This window comes from Thamnophis sirtalis, unplaced genomic scaffold (assembly GCF_051295495.1).
Source record: "Thamnophis sirtalis isolate CommonGarterSnake01/CBP01778 unplaced genomic scaffold, rThaSir2_p1.2 scaffold_14, whole genome shotgun sequence".
NCBI lineage: Eukaryota > Metazoa > Chordata > Lepidosauria > Squamata > Natricidae > Thamnophis > Thamnophis sirtalis.
Genome location: NW_028261394.1, coordinates 46,493,953 through 46,510,815, shown reverse-complemented (window position 1 = coordinate 46,510,815; position 16,863 = coordinate 46,493,953). Strand labels below are relative to the sequence as shown.

At 50.5% G+C, this 16,863-nt stretch overlaps 2 protein-coding genes across 5 annotated transcripts in view; both read right to left on the bottom strand.

The window, feature by feature from the left end:
• USP10 (ubiquitin specific peptidase 10) overlaps positions 1-942 on the bottom strand; it is a 28,660-nt gene extending 27,718 nt beyond the window's left edge. For all 4 annotated transcript variants that reach the window (XM_014074162.2, XM_014074158.2, XM_014074160.2 and 1 more), the window contains exon 1: positions 753-942. In XM_014074162.2, coding sequence (XP_013929637.2) covers positions 753-773 — 21 coding nt within the window. In that variant the 5' untranslated portion in view covers positions 774-942. The remainder of the gene's footprint in view (positions 1-752) is intronic.
• An 807-nt stretch (positions 943-1,749) lies between these two features.
• On the bottom strand, positions 1,750-12,791 carry KLHL36 (kelch like family member 36). The gene is made up of 5 exons (XM_087728747.1): positions 12,730-12,791; positions 10,187-10,255; positions 8,386-9,459; positions 6,764-6,921; positions 1,750-4,706 (listed from the first exon to the last, which is right to left on the bottom strand). Exons 2-5 carry the CDS (start codon positions 10,244-10,246, stop codon positions 4,151-4,153), a joined length of 1,848 nt encoding a protein of 615 aa, XP_087584873.1. The 5' UTR covers positions 10,247-10,255; positions 12,730-12,791; the 3' UTR covers positions 1,750-4,150.
• Positions 12,792-16,863: the final 4,072 nt, after the last annotated feature.

Here is a 16,863-nt window from a genome sequence, read left to right as displayed (position 1 = left end):
ATCTACATATGCATGTGTGTGTATAGGTGAACACTGAATTAATGTGTATGTGCACGTGTGTATACACAAACACACAATCTACCTGCCCCCCCCCCCGCAATTCCAATCCAAACCTCCCCCTTACCTGGACTTTCAACCCAACACAGGCCAGCCTAAGCAAAGGCAACCAAACCACAAGGAGAACGAGGCCTCCTTTTCCTTCCAGCTGGCAAATAAGCCCACTCCCCAGTAAAGACAAAGGGCAGCCCACCCATTCCCTGGAGAAGAAAATCTCCCTCAAACCCCCCAACCCGCACCCGAAGGAAGGCGCTCCTGGCCCTGTCCCAAACGCCCCGGGGCGAAAGAGGTGGGAAGCGGCGGAGAGAAGAAGCCAGGCCGAGCCGAGACAGGCCGCCCCTCCACGCGGTCGGCGCCTGAGCCTTCAGCGGGGCCTCCGCCCGCCGTCTCCGTCCTCTCTTGGCAGAGGGAAGCCCTCTCCCTCCCCCACGACCGCCATGCGGCCACCAGGCCCGCCTTGCCCCGGCCCTGGTGCAGCGAACGGCCGCCCCACTGAAGGGCCCCGCGGGGGGAAGGGGAGGCCCGCGCGCGCCTTCCGCCCTCCCCTCCCCAGTACCACATAACCCATCAGCCCCGGCTCCCTTTTCCCCGTCCGAGAGCGTCGGAAAGGCTCCGCGGGGCTGCAGCCTCGGAGTCAGGCCCGGCCCAGTCAGCGTGTTCCCGCCCCGGGCAGGGAGGGCCCTCGGCGGTTTTACCTGAGCGCCGTGGACCGCCATGGCGCCCGGGCCCCTCGCTGAGGGAGAAGGCGGCCGCGGCGGCGGGGCTCAGCCGTCTCCCTCAGCGCCTCACGCGGCGGGCGCCGCCGCCGCCATCTTCTCGCTCGCTCGCTCGCTGCTGGCAAAGGCGCACGGCCGCCACCACACACGGCGGACGGGCGGGCAGGGGAGGGGCGGCCGCGGCGCCTGCGCACTAGAGGCCCGCGCGCTTCGCGGCACGCGCTTCGCGATCCCACAGGCGGGCTCGCCGGCTGGCGGGTGAGCCACTCCCTCCCTCGCCCCTCTGCGCATGCGCCTTCCCAACGGATGAGGCCGGGAAGGGAGGCCAAGTGCTGGCTGCGCAGGCGCGCGACGAACCGTGGTCCGGTTTGAGGGGGGAGGGAGCCTTTGAGGCGACTTGCGCAAGCGCGGCTCGCCTCCGGGGGGGCGTTTCCTATACCGTCAGTCATTGATCGGTTTGTGGGGCCCCGACTTGGGCATGGTGGTGGGAGTTCTTATCTCACGATGCCCTGGAGGTGGGGCGGGGGTTGACCTTATTCGTTACGGGAAATGAACGTATGAACGAATGAATGCGAGGGGAAACGATTGGCACGCATTTTCCTCATGGTGGTGAGGAGCGGGTGTCCATACACGCGCGAGGGAGGGGCGACGGAGACATGTCGGGCGCACGCGCATTCCGGCCGTCGCGAGGGAAGAGAGCCGTCTGCGCATGGGCGCTTATTTGAATACATTTTTGCGCTTGCTCCGGAGTGGAGAGAGGTGTGGCTTCTTGCGCGACGGGGAGGTTGATCGGCACTGCGCAGGCGCCGGGCTTTACCCAGAGCACGTGTTGGATGGAGCGGTTCTTAACAACCAGAGAAAAGGGTGTTGTCGGAAAACGCCGCCTAAATCGAGAGGCTGGCCTTTTTTTTTTTTTGCTCAAACCAACTTTTGGTTTTTTTGCTCAAACCAACTTTTGATGCAACCTTTGGTTGTTTTCTTGCAGACGTCTCATGACCCAACTAGGTATCATCAGTACTAGTAAGGAGTGAGATTTGCTTTGGAATTACTTAAATTTCCTACCACACCGCATTACTTTCCTGCAATATTTTAAACTGGTCAGCTCTTCTCTCTAGGGCAGGGAAAAAATGATGTTGCAACCCCATTTTGGACAGCTGAAGAAAACAGGTACATTGGATGTGATCCAGCTGGACGCTTCACGTGAAGCCTGGACAGCATTTACTCACTTTTACAAAATTACACTTTACAAAACTCTTCACTCCCTCCTTTTCAGGACGCTGATGATGGAAAGCAGCATCCTTGGCAGATCAATGTGGAACAAAGCCAACTTTTCTTTGGAAACAAGTTTATTGTTTGAAATCCAAATTCGGGATGAAACACATAAAAAAAGGCCTGGAGGAAAAGAGATTACATCGTTCCAAGCTAATATTTGTTGAGCAAACCTTGCAAAAATGTTCTGCTCCGTTTACAGGAAAGAAGAATGTTTCTATACAAATTAGGTCTAGAAGATAGTTGTTTCCCCAATGTTTTTACTCCTAGAGACTACACTGACAAGTTCCTGCAGTTTTTTTTGGCAGTATTTTCAAAAGTGGCCTTTATCCCCCTTTGGCTGAGAGAGGAGGAGTGGCGAAAGTCACCCAACTGGCTTTTGTGTCTAAGGCAAGACCAAGATTCACGTTTTCACTGCCCATCGTTCAGCGCCTTAACCCTTCAAGTAAAACCGCTTCTAAGTGCCCAGCTAAGTATTAGCAAAACAGGATCTTCTACTAAATAAAGGCTTCTCCAAATTCATGAGAAATGTGCTTTGCCTGGAACAAGAGAGCTAATCTTACACCCAATCATTTAAGCTACCTCTAAGTGTTGATACGCTCTTCAGGCCAAAACACAACATGCACTGTCATTACAGGGAGGGTAAAAAATAAACCAGATGTTTCAGGAACCTCTTAGCTGGTGAAAACAGAATATGAAGTACTGCAGCTTCACGAATCTCAATTCAACCGTAAAGGACAGTTGAATGTTACTGCAGCTGACTGCTGGCTGTCTGCAATTTGAATCTCACCAGGCTCAAAGTTAACTTAGCCTTCCATCCTTCTAAGTTGGGTAAAATGAGGACCCAGACTGTTTGGGGCAAGATACTGGTGCTGTAAACCGCTTAGAGAGGGCTGTAAAGCTCTGGGAAGTGACATATAAGTCTAAGTGCTGATTGCTATTGCTATCTCATTCTCATTTGCCGATTACCTCCCACAGACCCATTCGATCCCACAGATTAGGCCTCCTCCGTATTCCATCTGCCAGCCAATGTCGGCTGGCGACTACTCGGAGGAGGGCCTTCTCTGTGGCTGCCCCGGCCCTTTGGAATGAGCTCCCCGTGGAGATTTGGACCCTCTCCACCCTTCAGGCCTTCCGGACGGCCGTGAAGACCTGGCTGTCCCAGCAAGCCTGGGGTTGAGTCCCCCCCCCCACTCGAATCTGCTGTGTCTGTTGTGCTTTTAAACTCTTTGTATTGTCTGATTGTCTTTGTCTTATTTTTTGTAATTTCCCCTCCCTTGGCTTTGTTCAGCCGCCCTGAGTCCCTTCGGGGAATAGGGCGGCCTACAAATTGAATAAAATCCAAATTCATTTCTCCGTTTTGATCAATTTGCCCAAAGTAGGATTTTAATACAAGAAGTGAGCTTTGACGGACAGGCTTTTACTGACACAATTCTACCTTCCAAGAAAAGGCAATCTACCTGTGCCCTGCTTTCTCTGAAGATCCCTGACATTCATCTCCCCAATTTGTAGATGCTCTGCTGATTTCTTCTCACAGACTTCGTGCCCTAACGCTTAGGTTGCTCCCGAAATGAGTAACGTTTGCTCGCCATTCCGAGAAACAAGGATGGACAACGGAGGAAGTTCTCTAGCCCAAGTCAAGAAGGTATAGTTCTGAAGTTTCCAAAACCAGTTCTCTGTACAGGTTGTCCTCGACTTACGGCGGCGCATTTAGCAACCATTCCAACGTTCAGATGGGTGCTGAAAAAAAGTGACTTCCGACCAGTTCTCACACGACTCTTGGGGCATTCTCGCGATCAAAATTCAGGCACTTGGCAAGGAAGGTTGAAGCATCCGAGAATCACATTATCACCATATTGCAACCTTCTCAACCAGCTTCTGACAAAGATCAATAGCAAAAGCTGGATTCACTTAGCAACTATGCAATTCACTTAACGACTATGGTGTTTTGCTCCACCATCGGGGAAGAAAAGGCGTTAAAATCAGGTGCAATACTGCTTCACAACCGCCTCGTTTAGTGATGGGAATTCTGGCTCCAATCGTGGTTGTAAATTTGCGGGTCTGCCTGTATTGGGAAAAGGTCAGGCTTCGACCCAGGCGCTACCCCCTCATCTCCCTCGATGTTCGTGGCATTGCGGCTTGGCCTTTTTCTTTTTGTCGTGCGACCTGGGCCTCAAGACGCAGACGCAAGCCGACACGCCGGCGATGGCTTTCGGAAGGTCGCTCCCTTTTTGCCACTGCTTTGTAATTTTGTCATAGACCTGAAGGGCCCTGGAGAAGACCGTGTTCTCCCAACTGTAGCCGCCCAGGATGTAGATCTTGCCATCCCAGGTGGCTACGCCAGACTCGCTGTTAGCCTGGAGCAGAGGCGCCACTCTCGTCCACTGATTGCATTTGGGGCTGTAGGATTCCACCTCCAGGATGTCGAAGCGTGTCATGGTCTCCAGGTGGTCGTCACTGCCCCCGATCGAATAAATGTCGTCATGTAAGGTAGACATGCTGTGCCAGCCACGGGCGGTGATCATGGGCCTCCTCTCCTCCCAGGCATCCGTCCGGTAATCATAGCACAGCAGGTTTTTGCGATAGGGGCCGATCTGGTAATCGTGGCCTCCCGAAATGTAGACGAGTTCCTCGTGGACGGCGCCCGCGTGGCCGTACGTGAACCTGCAGCGGAAGAAAAAAAACGAAACGAGACTTTAAGCGACCCATCCTAGCAGGAGGAGCTTTTACTATTTACTCTGCGGTGTTAGCAAAGCGTGCGCGGCTGCGTTGAGTTAGCAATAGCAGTTAGACTTATATACCGCTTCATAGGGCTTTCAGCCCTCTCTAAGCGGTTTACAGAGTCAGCATATTGCTCCCAACAACAATCCGGGTCCTCATTTTACCCACCTCGGAAGGATGGAAGGCTGAGTCAACCTTGAGCCGGTGAGATTTGAACAGCCGAACTGCAGAACTGCAGTCAGCTGAAGTAGCCTGCAGTGCTTCATTTAACCACTGCGCACTATACACTCAATCTTGGTGGGGCCAGACCTCATTCGCGTGGTCAGTAACCCCAGGCCTGCCGGAATAGCCAGGTTTTAGTGGTTTTTCGGAAGGCCGAGAGAGTGGGAAGGGTCTGGATCTCCACGGGTAGATCGTTCCACAGGGCCGGCGCAGCAACAGAGAAGGCCCTCCCCCGAGGGGTCGCCAGCCGGCATTGTCCGGTCAACAGCACCCGGAGAAGGAACAAAACATATCTAACAAACTTTATCCTACTTTTAACAACAACAGCCCTCTGAGGTAGGTTGGGCTGAGAGGGGGGGCTGGCCTAAGGTCACCCAGTTGGCTTTTATGGCTAAGCTAGGACTTGGGATTTTTGAATTTGGCCTTACGGTAGTTCTCTGGATCCAAAAACCAAGAAAGATCCTTCCCTTATTCAGTACTCAAGTCCGTGCAATCCAATATGTGCCTCGCATAGGAATTATTTGGGGGCCCCTTCAGTTGCCCAAGTGCCTTTGGTGATATATCAGTTGTGATATAAAGGTAAGCAACTGGTAACCTTAAGAGCTGGAGGCAACCGCTGGCCTAATTTCAAGACAGTTTTGCAAGAATATGCCTGTGGGTTGCTTCATCTTGTAGGAGGGATGGGTGGGACAGAGAATTAAAAACTTAAAAAAGAGCAGAAAAAAGAGAAAGAATTGTGTGTGTAGGAAACGGAAGAGGTTTCTGATGCTACCAGGTTTGCCCTGATCATCTCTCCGGAGGCCTCCTTAATCTCATTTCATTTCATTTATTGGTTTTATATGCCGCCCACTCCCCGAAGGACTCCGGGCGGCTTACAATAAAACCGGGGAAGGGGATAAAGAAGACAATACAAGACAATACAACAATTGAAAATACGACAACATTCACAGATCGAAGTGCGGCTGGATACTTCAACAGCCCCCAGCCTGCCGGAACAGCCAGGACTTAGTAGCTTTGCAGAAGGCTGGGAGGATAGTAAGGGTCCGGATTTCCACGGGCAGCTCGTTGCAGAGGGCCGGAGCTGCAACAGAGAAGGCTCTTCCCCGGGGGGGGGGGGTCGCCAGCCGGCATTGGCTGGCAGATGGAATCCGGAGGAGGCCAAGTCTGTGCGATCGAATCTGGTGCTTTCCAGATGAGTCACAACTGTAGTCGCCTAAATTAACAGAATAGCAGACTTGGAAGAGACCCTGGAGGTCTTCTAGTCCAACCCCCTGCTCAAGGAAGGACTCCTGTGCCGTGCCGGGTAAGTGGCTGACTCTTTCCAGAATGTCTACCACTTTTTTTCGTGGCACGACAAAACCGCGGTCCACTAAAGCGCGCCCGATTAAAGCGCGTCACTGACGTCATCAGCAGCGCGACAACAACAACCGCGGAGAAAAAAGGGCGCTTTAAAAAGCGCTTTTAAAGCAAGCCGATTCACATAAAGGTAAGGGTTAGGTTAAGGGTTAGGTTTAGGGTTACGTTAAGCGTTAGGGTTAGGTTTAAGGTTAGGTTTAGCGTTAGGTTAAGGGTTAGGTTTGGGGGGGTTAGGTTTAGGTTTACGTGTTAATTTTAGCTTTACTGCTCACAGCGTGCTTTTTTCGTCACGCTGTGATGACGTCAGGTACGCGGTTTCGTCGAGCGCGCTTTAGTCGACCGCGGTTTTGTGGTGGAACCCTTTTTTTTATAATACGGTGACCAAAACAGCATTCTGTTCTATCATCATCTGCGTTTCACACCTGGGCAAGCCGGCGACGTAAGACCAGCTGTCCTTCTCGGGGCTGTAGGTCTCAACCGAGGACAGTGCTCCGTGTTCATTCCTGCCGCCCACAGCCACCAGCATGTCCCTGATGGCGCCGAGATAAAAGTCCACTCGCTGTTGCCTCATCGAGGCGAGCTGAGAACGGGAGAGAAAAGCAAAAAAAAAATATGTGCCAAGGGTCATCATCAGTCACAGAAACCCACAATTAAAAACAAGCGCGTAAAAAAATGCAAGTTGAAAAATAGGAACCGCCTTTGGTGGGAAGGGAACAGCGTCCTCCGTGCGCCTTCGGCATTGAGTCATGCCGGCCACATGACCACGGAGACGTCTTCGGACAGCGCTGGCTCTTCGGCTTTGAAACAGAGATGAGCACCGCCCCCCTTGAGTCGGGAACGACTAGCACATATGTGCGAGGGCAACCTTTACCTTTATGAACGTTCATTTTAACATTTGTAAAAAATAAATAATAGTAATTTGCAACTGAAAGGTTCTTCTGGATGTATCACAGCAGATCATTTGGGAGAGATGAACAGAAAGATGGATACCAACACCTTGAAGTCAAGAGGGGAACCTTTACCTATACACACACCGTACATCTATACATGCATACACACACACACGCACACATTATTTGCTTGGATCCTGATAGGTTGTTGCAGCCAGATATTTGTGCTTCGTTTTTGCTTCTTAAAGGAGACTGTTTCAGAAAGACCACTTCCCCAGTTCCACAGAAATCTTTATAGCAATAGCAATAGCAGTGGACTTATATACCGCTTCATAGGGCTTTCAGCCCTCTCTAAGCGGTTTACAGAGAGTCAGCATATTGCCCCCAACAATCTGGGTCCTCATTTTACCCACCTCGGAAGGATGGAAGGCTGAGTCAACCCTGAGCCGGTGGGATTTGAACCGCTGAACTGCTGATCTAGCAGTAGCATGCAGTGCTGCATTTAACCACTGCGCCATCTTGGCTCATATAAACAGACAAACTCGGAACGCTGGGAAACCCAAGCCGTATTTTTAATCGCTCCTCTTTGAAAGCATCAAAGCCTCTCCTTGACTTGGGTTTTCCCAGGATTCCAAGCGTCGTAGCCCAGAGCTTGCTGGGAACCCAACCTCACAGTTAAAAGGGAACCCCGGTTTTTATTAGTGGCGATGGCAGAAATCTTGTCCCCCTTTACAGAAAGTCTTCGACTTAACGACCATTTGTTTAATGACCATTAAAAGTTCCAGCGGCACCTGGAAAAAAGTGACCTTTGACGACCGTTGCAGCATCCCCATAGTCACAGGATCAGAATTCCAAAACTTGGTCACTGACTCATATTTATGACGGTCGCAGTGTCCTTGGGTCATGTGATCCCCTTTGGCGACTCTCCGACAAACGAAGTCAATGGGGAATTTACCTAACAACCATGCTACTAGCTTAACAACTGGAGTGATTCACTTAGCAACCGTGGCAAGAAAGGCCGTCATTGGAGTGAAAACTCACTTACGCCGTGGAAATTTTGAGCTCACTTGTGGTCGTAAGTCAAGGACTTTCTGCATCTCCAAACAAACGGAAAGAAAGAAAGAAAGAAATATCTACCAGAGCTTGAGCCTCACCTTTATCCACTGTTTACACCGAGGATCATACCTATAGAGAAGATTCGAGGCCGCATCCCCACCGTTGTCGCGGGAAAAGCTGCCGCCAGCCAGGAAGATAAAGCCTCCGAGAACCGCAACGCAGTGGTGGCTCCGCCTGGCGGGCAGCGGTGTCTCCTTCACCCACTGTCCCGTTTTGGGGTCCAGGAAGCAGGTATCGTCACTCAGCTCCAAGCAATGCTCAGACACTTCCCCTCCGACGAAGAGGAGCTTCTCTTCCTGGTTGCGGAGAACCGTCCTGTTGTTCTGCAGGACAGGCTGAGCGGCCAGCTGGTTGTGGTAGTTGACCGCCTCTTCGATAAAGTCCCCGCAGTGGGTTTCTTTGGGAAGGAGGGAGCAGACGGCCGGCTTGACCCTGTGCAGGAGGTCGCTCTTTGGGATCAGAGGGAAATGGATGTTCTCCAAGACTCGGTAGGCCTCCGTTTCCCGCTCGGGCTGCTGCATCAGCCACCGCAGAGCCGCCTGCAGCAAGTCGTGTTCGCACTCCTCTTGCACGCCCGTGCTGCCCAGGTAGTGGCAGAGTTTCTCGACGGGAAGGTTTTGCAGGAAGTCGGGCGTGAGCGAGAGGGCACCGAAGTTCTTCATGACGAACGCGTCGATGAAGGAGTCCAGGCGCTTGAGGTTGAAGATGGAAGCCAATTCCTGGAGGTACAAGTAGTTCTCTTCGTCCACCTCGTTTTCCAAATACTCGCAACAGAAATCCACCACGTTCCAGATTTGCAGCAGGTGAGCCGTTTCCAGGACGGAATCGATATTCCCGCTGTTGAGGAACAGGTCGCCCCCGTAGAGGAAGTCCAGGATGGCTCTGAGGCCCAGGGAAGTGGCGCCGAAGAGCTCCACTTCTTTCTGATAAGCCTCCCGCATGCCGATGGTGAACATGGTGTGGAAGTAGTCACTGCAGACCGCTAGGATGTTCCGGTGAGCGGGGACTTTCTGCTCCTCCACCACTAGAACCACATCGCAGAAGAGGTTGCGGCGTCTCTGTTCGTTCAGGCTGTGAAGGACGAGGCGGGCGTGGTCGGCACATTTGTACACCTGGAAGGAGGATAAATTGGATCAGGAAATACGTCCTACAAGTGAGGGGGTGAGTCACGCTCATCGTTTCCACTGTGGGTCAAAAGAAGTCAGCGGATGGAAACTAATGAAGGAGAGGACTAACCTAGAATTTAGGAGGGATTTCCTGACAGCAAGAACGATTAACCAGTGGGACAACATGCCTCCAGATGTGGTGAGGGCTTGGACAACCATTTGTGTGAAATTTAGATTAACAGAGTTGGAAGGGACCTTGTAGGTCATCTAGTCCAACCCCCAGCCCAAGCAGGAGACCCTACACCATTTCTGACAGAGAGCAGTCCAGTCTCTTCTTGAAAGCCTCAAGTGATGAAGCTCCCACAACTTCCGAACACAACTTCTGTTCCATGTGTTGATCGCGCTCACCGTCAGAAATGTTTTCCCTTATTTCCAGGTTGAACTCTCCTTGAGGTCTCTTGCTTGAGCAGAGGGTTGGACTAGAAGACCTCCAAGGTCCCTTCCAACTCCGATATTCTAATATCCAGATATTCCAACAACAGAAGTGCGAGACAACCACTCGGAGAAAAGAAAGGTGTTGGAAGGGACCTTGTAGGTCATCTAGTCCAACCCCACGCCCAAGCAGGAGACCCTACACCATTTTAAACTACACCTCTTAAAACACGCTTGAGATTGGGAAACTACCACACACACACCCCAAAAAAAGGCGGAAAGGAAATAAAAGCAACCAGACCTTTGATGATTGGCTGATCTTGGGTGGGCGAGAAAATCGGACTTGCCTGGGACTCTCCATCTCGCGATTCTGGGGAGGGTTGTAAAAACAAAATTAGTGAATGGAAAACAGCCTCAGGCTTGCAGAGACCCCCCCCCAAAAATATTCTTGACTAAAAGAAACAAGCAAGTTTTAGATATTGTTCCGTGGGCATCATGGGAGCCAAGGTGGCGCAGTGGTTAGAGTGCAGTACTGCAGGCCACTTCAGCTGACTGTTATCTGCAGTTCAGCGGTTCAAATCTCACCGGCTCAGGGTTGACTCAGCCTTCCATCCTTCCGAGGTGGGTGAAATGAGGACCCAGACTGAGGGGGCGATATGCTGACTCTGGAAACTGCTTAGAGAGGGCTGAAAGCCCTGTGAAGCGGTATATAAGTCTAACTGCTATTGCTATCTATCTGTCTGTCTGTCTGTCTATCTATTCTATCTCTATCTATCTATCTATCTATCTATCTATCTATCTATTCTATCTATATCTATCTCTCCCTCCCTCTCTCTATATCTATCTCTCCCTCTCTCTATGTCTGTCTGTCTGTCTGTCTGTCTGTCTGTCTGTCTGTCTGTCTATCTATCTATCTATCTATCTATCTATCTATCTATCATCTATCTATCTATCTATCTATCTATCTATCTATCTATCTATCTATCTATCTATCTATCTATCATCTATCTATGTGAAATGAGGACCCAGACTGTGTGGGCAATATGCTGACTCTGTAAACCGCTTAGAGAGGGCTGAAAGCCCTGTGAAGCGGTATATAAGTCTAACTGCTATTGCTAACTGCTATTGCTATCATCCCGTGAGAGCTTCTGGTGGCTTTTCTTCTGAGTAGATCCACAGAGAATCACCCCGCAAACCTTGTTTTGAACGTGGGGAGGGGGGGGGAGAATGTCTGCTCAACCAGGGGATTTATGCTCTCCGTCCAAGGGTTATCTTAAATCTGAACCCAAAGGGTTGAGAAATTTGGTAGGCAGAGAAAAGAAAAATGCAAAAAAAAAAATCATTTGAAAACGTTTTTGGGACGCTGGAGGGAAATCAAGTAATGATTGAATGGTAACTTGCTTCCCTGCTATTTTCCCGAAAATAAGAGCCTCCTTGGATAATTTGAATTTGAATTTATTATATTTCTATGCCGCCCTTTTCCCAGAAGGGATTCAGGGTGGCTCACGACCCAAGTCAAGGGGGGGATAGGGGATACAAATAGGGGGAGGGGGGGGAAGACATAGACAAACAATACCACAATTTTAAAAACAACTCAACAGACACACCATTCGAGCGGGGAAAGGAACTCATCAGCCCCAGGCCTGTCGGAACAGCCAGGTTTTAAGGGCTTTGCAGAAGGCCTGGAGGGTGGTGAGGGTCCGAATCTCCGCGGGGAGCTCGTTCCAGAGGGCTGGAGCAGCCACAGAGAAGGCTCTCCTCCGGGTGGTCGACAATCGGCATTGGCCAGTGGATGGAATTCAGAGGAGGCCTAATCTGTGGGATCTAATCGGTCTATTGGAGGTAATTGGCAGCCGGCGGTCTCTCAAGTCCAATCGGGCTTTTGAGCGCATGCGCTAAAATAAGCCCTCCCCGAAAATATTGCAACACAGCAGCAGCCTTGAGGTGACCACGCTGGCCGTCTCCTGCACCTCAAAAATAATAAGACCTCCCTGGAAATAAGGCCAAGCGGTTATTCTGGGCGGGCCAAAAGAAAATAAGGCCCTGTCTTATTTTCGGGGAAACACGGTAAAGCATGATTTAAGCATGCTTTGCTAAACAAGCTAGTGTGCCATGATGTGTGTGTGTGTGTGTGCTTTTGTTGTGCGTATGTGTCTTCGACTCTTAACACCTGCCTGGACCCAGCACCGAGGTGGCGCAGTGGTTAAATGCAGCACTGCAGGCTACTGCTAGATCAGCAGTTCAGCGGTTCAAATCTCACCAGCTCAGGGTTGACTCAGGCTTCCATCCTTCCGAGGTGGGTAAAATGAGGACCCGGATTGTTGTTGGGGCAATATGCTGACTCTCTGTAAACCGCTTAGAGAGGGCTGAAAGCCCTATGAAGCGGTATATAAGTCTACTGCTATTGCTATTGCTATTTCTGCCTGGTACCCCATTGCCTCCTTCCTAGGGGTCAAGGCAGAGCGGCTGGCCCGAGATCATCCAGCAGGCTTTGTCCCTAAGGCAGGACTAGAACTCCCAACCTCCCACTTTCTAGCCCTGGTGCCTTCCCCACTGTGCAGAAAACAGCCTCTCCGCCCATGGGAATCTATAAACCATGGTTTGCAGGCTGAGGCAAACAAACCATAGTTTGGCTCCACAAAATGTGGGGGGGGGATCTGGACTTCAGCCTCTGCTGCCTGGGTGACGCCCCCCCCCCCAGGAAAAGCCCCCTCCCCAGGAGTCCCAGCCAAGGGGGGGGGATCCAGGAGGAACCTGCAGGCGGGAGTTTCCCATCATGCCTCAGCGCCAGCATCCCTGGACTTCGCCGCCCGCCGGAGGTGTTGCTCCTGCAGCTATTCTTACCGCTTTCCCCCGCGGGCTACCCTGGTTCCCGTCCGCTCCTTCGGCAGCCGAGGCTCTCAACCAGGAACTGGCAGGCCAGAGTGGCAGAGGAGAGGACCAATGAGAGCAAAAAAAGGGGCTTGGCTGGCCAGCGAGGGAGGTGGGACTTGTCCGGGCTCCTCTGCGGTGCAAAGGAGAGAGAAAAAATTGCAATGGTTCTTGCAAGGGTTTGAGTGGCAGGGGCTTCCCGTGCGCCCCCTCCTCGCTATTAGCATTCCTCTCAGGCGGCTGGGAAGGGGGAAGAGGGAGCCCCCTCCGAGGACCGCCTCTGTTTGCTGCCCTGACAAAGAGGAGGTGGAGAGGAGTGGAAAAACTTTCCCACCTTCCTCGGATGTTTCCCCCTCCCTCCCACCGACTTTGCAAGTAAATTGCAAGTTCCGTAAAACAGAAGGCTTGCATTGCAACATTGATGTTTTTTGGGATGCTCCCTAGTTACGTCTCGATGTTAAACCAAACAAGACGAAGTTTCGTTTTCAGGTTTTATTTTTATTTTTATATTTTTTACAGTTCGGATCGGCCCAGCTCAAAACTCAAGGCAGCCAACCATCAAATGGATGGGTTGATTTGACCTAAATTGGAGCGAGCGCTCCTTGGTTAGAACAGCCAAGGTTTATACCGAGGTTGTGAACTACAAAACCAGGTTATGGTAGTATGATTGGTATTGTACGATGATTGGCAGTGTTATGCAACCCCCCCCCCTCGAATGGTATGGTTGTTGGGTGCTTTTAAATTGTGTATTGTTCTGTTCGTCTTTTTTATTCCTTATCTGTACCCCCCCCCCCCCTTGACTTGGATTGTGAGCCGCCCTGAGTTCCCCTTAGGGGAAAAGGGTGGCATAGAAATATAATAAATTCAATTCAATTCAATTAAGAAATAAAGAAAGTATATAGTACATCGTTAATTGTAGAAAAAAAATGGAAAGAAATGCTCTCTGTGTCAAACCGTAACTAGAGGATATATATTGTTTGTAAATATGTTTTATTTTCATTTCATTTCGTACAGTCACATGTATACTGTGCATAACCGGGGCATATAACATTGAACAATAAACACAGCCCTCCCTCTTGTCAACAATACCCCCCAAAATACAAACCCAATATACCACTTCAACCCACCATACACCCTAAAACTTCTGCAAAACTTAAAGACAGCAATTATACTGTAGTTTCCAAATTCCAGAAAGAGACAGCGTCTGTTTCCCGATCTTTCCGACAACTCAAGTAATCAATCTTGACTTTTTTTTATTAAACCACAGCCTCAGGTTGTTTGAAGCTTTCTGTCCTGCAGCCTCCATTTGCTTTTGCTGCTTTTAACAGGCCAAAAAAAAAGGATATTTTTTTCCAGGCCAGGAGAGGGAGGTAACTGCGCCTGAAATAGATCTGAAAGAAATAAAATTCAATTTCCACATTCAAAGGATAACTGCCCCAGGGGGAGTGTCTAATTTAAGTGATAACTGAAGTCTGCCCTAGTTTGTAGACAGAGGTTTGCAAGGATGAGTGTCTGGGAAGGGGAAAAAAGGCATGAAAGAAAAAAAAATCTGTATGAATTTCTATGCTTAAGTGTTTCTTCTTAAACCGAAAGACTGACTTCTCATTGCCAGACACCTGATCCCACAGGGCTTCCAAGATTTGGTGATTTTTAGAATCATATTTATTTATTTTCTGTTCTTATTTTCTGTACTTGAGAGACCGCCTGCTGCCAATTACCTCCGATAGACCGATCAGATCCCGCAGATTAGGCCTCCTCCGAATTCCATCCGCCGGCCAGTGTCGACTGGCGACTACCCGGAGGAGAGCCTTCTCTGTGGCTGCTCCGACCCTCTGGAACGAGCTCTCCGTGGAGATTCGAACCCTCACCACCCTCCAGGCCTTCCGCAAAGCCCTTAAAACCTGGCTGTTCCGACAGGCCTGGGGCTAAAGAGCTTTTGCCCCCCACCCTCTCGAATGGTGTGGTTGTGTGCTTTTAAATTTTGTATTGTTATGTCGTCTTTTTATCCCTTGTCTGTACCCCCTTCCCTGACTTGGATTGTGAGCCGCCCTGAGTCCCCTTCGGGGGGGGAAGAGGGTGGCATATAAATGCAATAAATTCCAAAAATTCCAATTCATTTGCAGTATTGCCTAAGTGATCGCTCGGAAGTACACAAGGAAAAAAACTTACAAAAACTCCAGGTTCCCACGGCATACTAAGGCGTATCACGCCGCTTGATTTAATCTTTCATCAAACCCAACTTGAGAGACCGCCTCCTGCCAATTACCTCCTCGCGACCCATTAGATCACATAGATTAGGCCTCCTCCGAGTTCCATCTGCCAGTCAGTGTCGACTGGCAACTACGCGGAGGAGAGCCTTCTTGGTAGTAGCTCCAACCCTTTGGAACGATCTCCCCGTGGAGATTCGCACCCTCCAGACCTTCCGCACAGCCCTTAAAACCTGGCTATCCCGTCAGGCCTGGGGTTAAAGAATGTAACTCACCCCCACCCGAATGGTATGAATGTTGTGCTCTATTTTTAATTATGTATTGCTCTTATGTGTTATTGTTTGTTATTGTTTGTATCCCCCCTCCCCATGAGTTGTGAGCCGCCCTGAGTCCCCCCAGGGAAAAGGGCGGCCTATAAATAAATTTCAAATACCAAATACCAAATACCAAACACCAAAACTGTCTTTTGTCAAAACCCTAAGGTGCTTTTTTCAAGAGGCAACTGGGCTTTCTGGTTTTTCTTTGAAGAGGTTTCGCTTCTCATCCAAGAAGCTTCTTCAGCTCAGAGCCTCAAAGAAGAAAAACAGAAACCCAGTTGCCTCTTGAAAAAAAGCACCTTTGGGTTACCTGGATGACTGAGAATGTCCACAGACATTTGTCAAAACCCTGGAATGGCTTGAAATTTGTCACATATGTTCCTCTTGGCTTCTAGATGCTCTCTAAGAAAGGATTTTTTTTTTTGAAATGACAGCAATTAACATGCTCTGATGCTAAGGAGTTCTACTTAGAAGCAATATATCCAGGAGACCTGGGACCTCAGGGTATGGGGGGAATCCGGGGCCAGGCAAATGATTTAACAGTCATTGTTAAGGAGTAAGAGTCTTACTGCTTAATGATTAATTTAAAAAAACACCTTAAGATTTCAGGCTTGGGTTCAAATTTCAAAGTCAATCCGGTTTGTAACTGAGTTTGAGCTTTAAAAAAAACCTTTCCCTGCAGATTTCCGGGTCTCTCTCTGCTGCCACCTAGCGGCCGCCCAGAGTTTGAAGCCCCGCTGCCCTAATTCGGTTGCTAAGCTCCCCCTCCCTTCCCACTTACTTGTCAAGCCCTCTCTTCTCGGCTCGGGTTGCAAAAACGGGATGGGTGGAGAGGGGGGGGAGGTTGCTATGGCAACTCCTGCGCCGCATCCAAAGGGCGGGTGGGCAGGGAGGCAGGCTGGCAATCCATCCATCCATCCAGCTCCCTCCTCTCCTTCCCCCTTAACAGAACCCCATTCCTCCATACCATCTTAACCATCTAGAGCCGAGGTGGCGCAGTGGTTAAAATGCAGCACTGCAGTTCAGCAGTTTGGCTGTTCAAATCCCACCAGGCTCAGGGTTGACTCAGCCTTCCATCCTTCCGAGGTGGGTAAAATGAGGACCCGGATTGTTGTTGGGGGCGATATGCTGACTCTGTACACTGCTTAGAGAGGGCTGAAAGCCCTATGAAGCGGTATATAAGCCTAACTATTGCTATTGCTATTGCTATTGCTTGTATGGGTAGCTCTCTCTAGCGGGGGTCTCACCCACCCACGGTTACCCACCCACCCACTCGGGCTCGCAGGCACACACACACACACACACACACACACACACACACGGAGGGAGGGAGGGAGGGAGGGAGGGGGAGCGCTCCGGCTCACACCAAGCCATCCAAATTCCAGAGGAAGAATAGCAGTGAATTGCATTTTCGGTTGCACCGTCTTCGGTTGTCGCCTTTTCAAGCAGGAGGGGAAAAGAGGAAGAACCGCGAGAGGGGAGTGGTGGAAAGACACCCCCCCCGGGTCTTGGAAAGAAGGGGCGTCGGAGGACGCGCTTGCAGAGAGGGGAGGAGACGGCCCAGCCAGCCCTGCTCTCCTTCC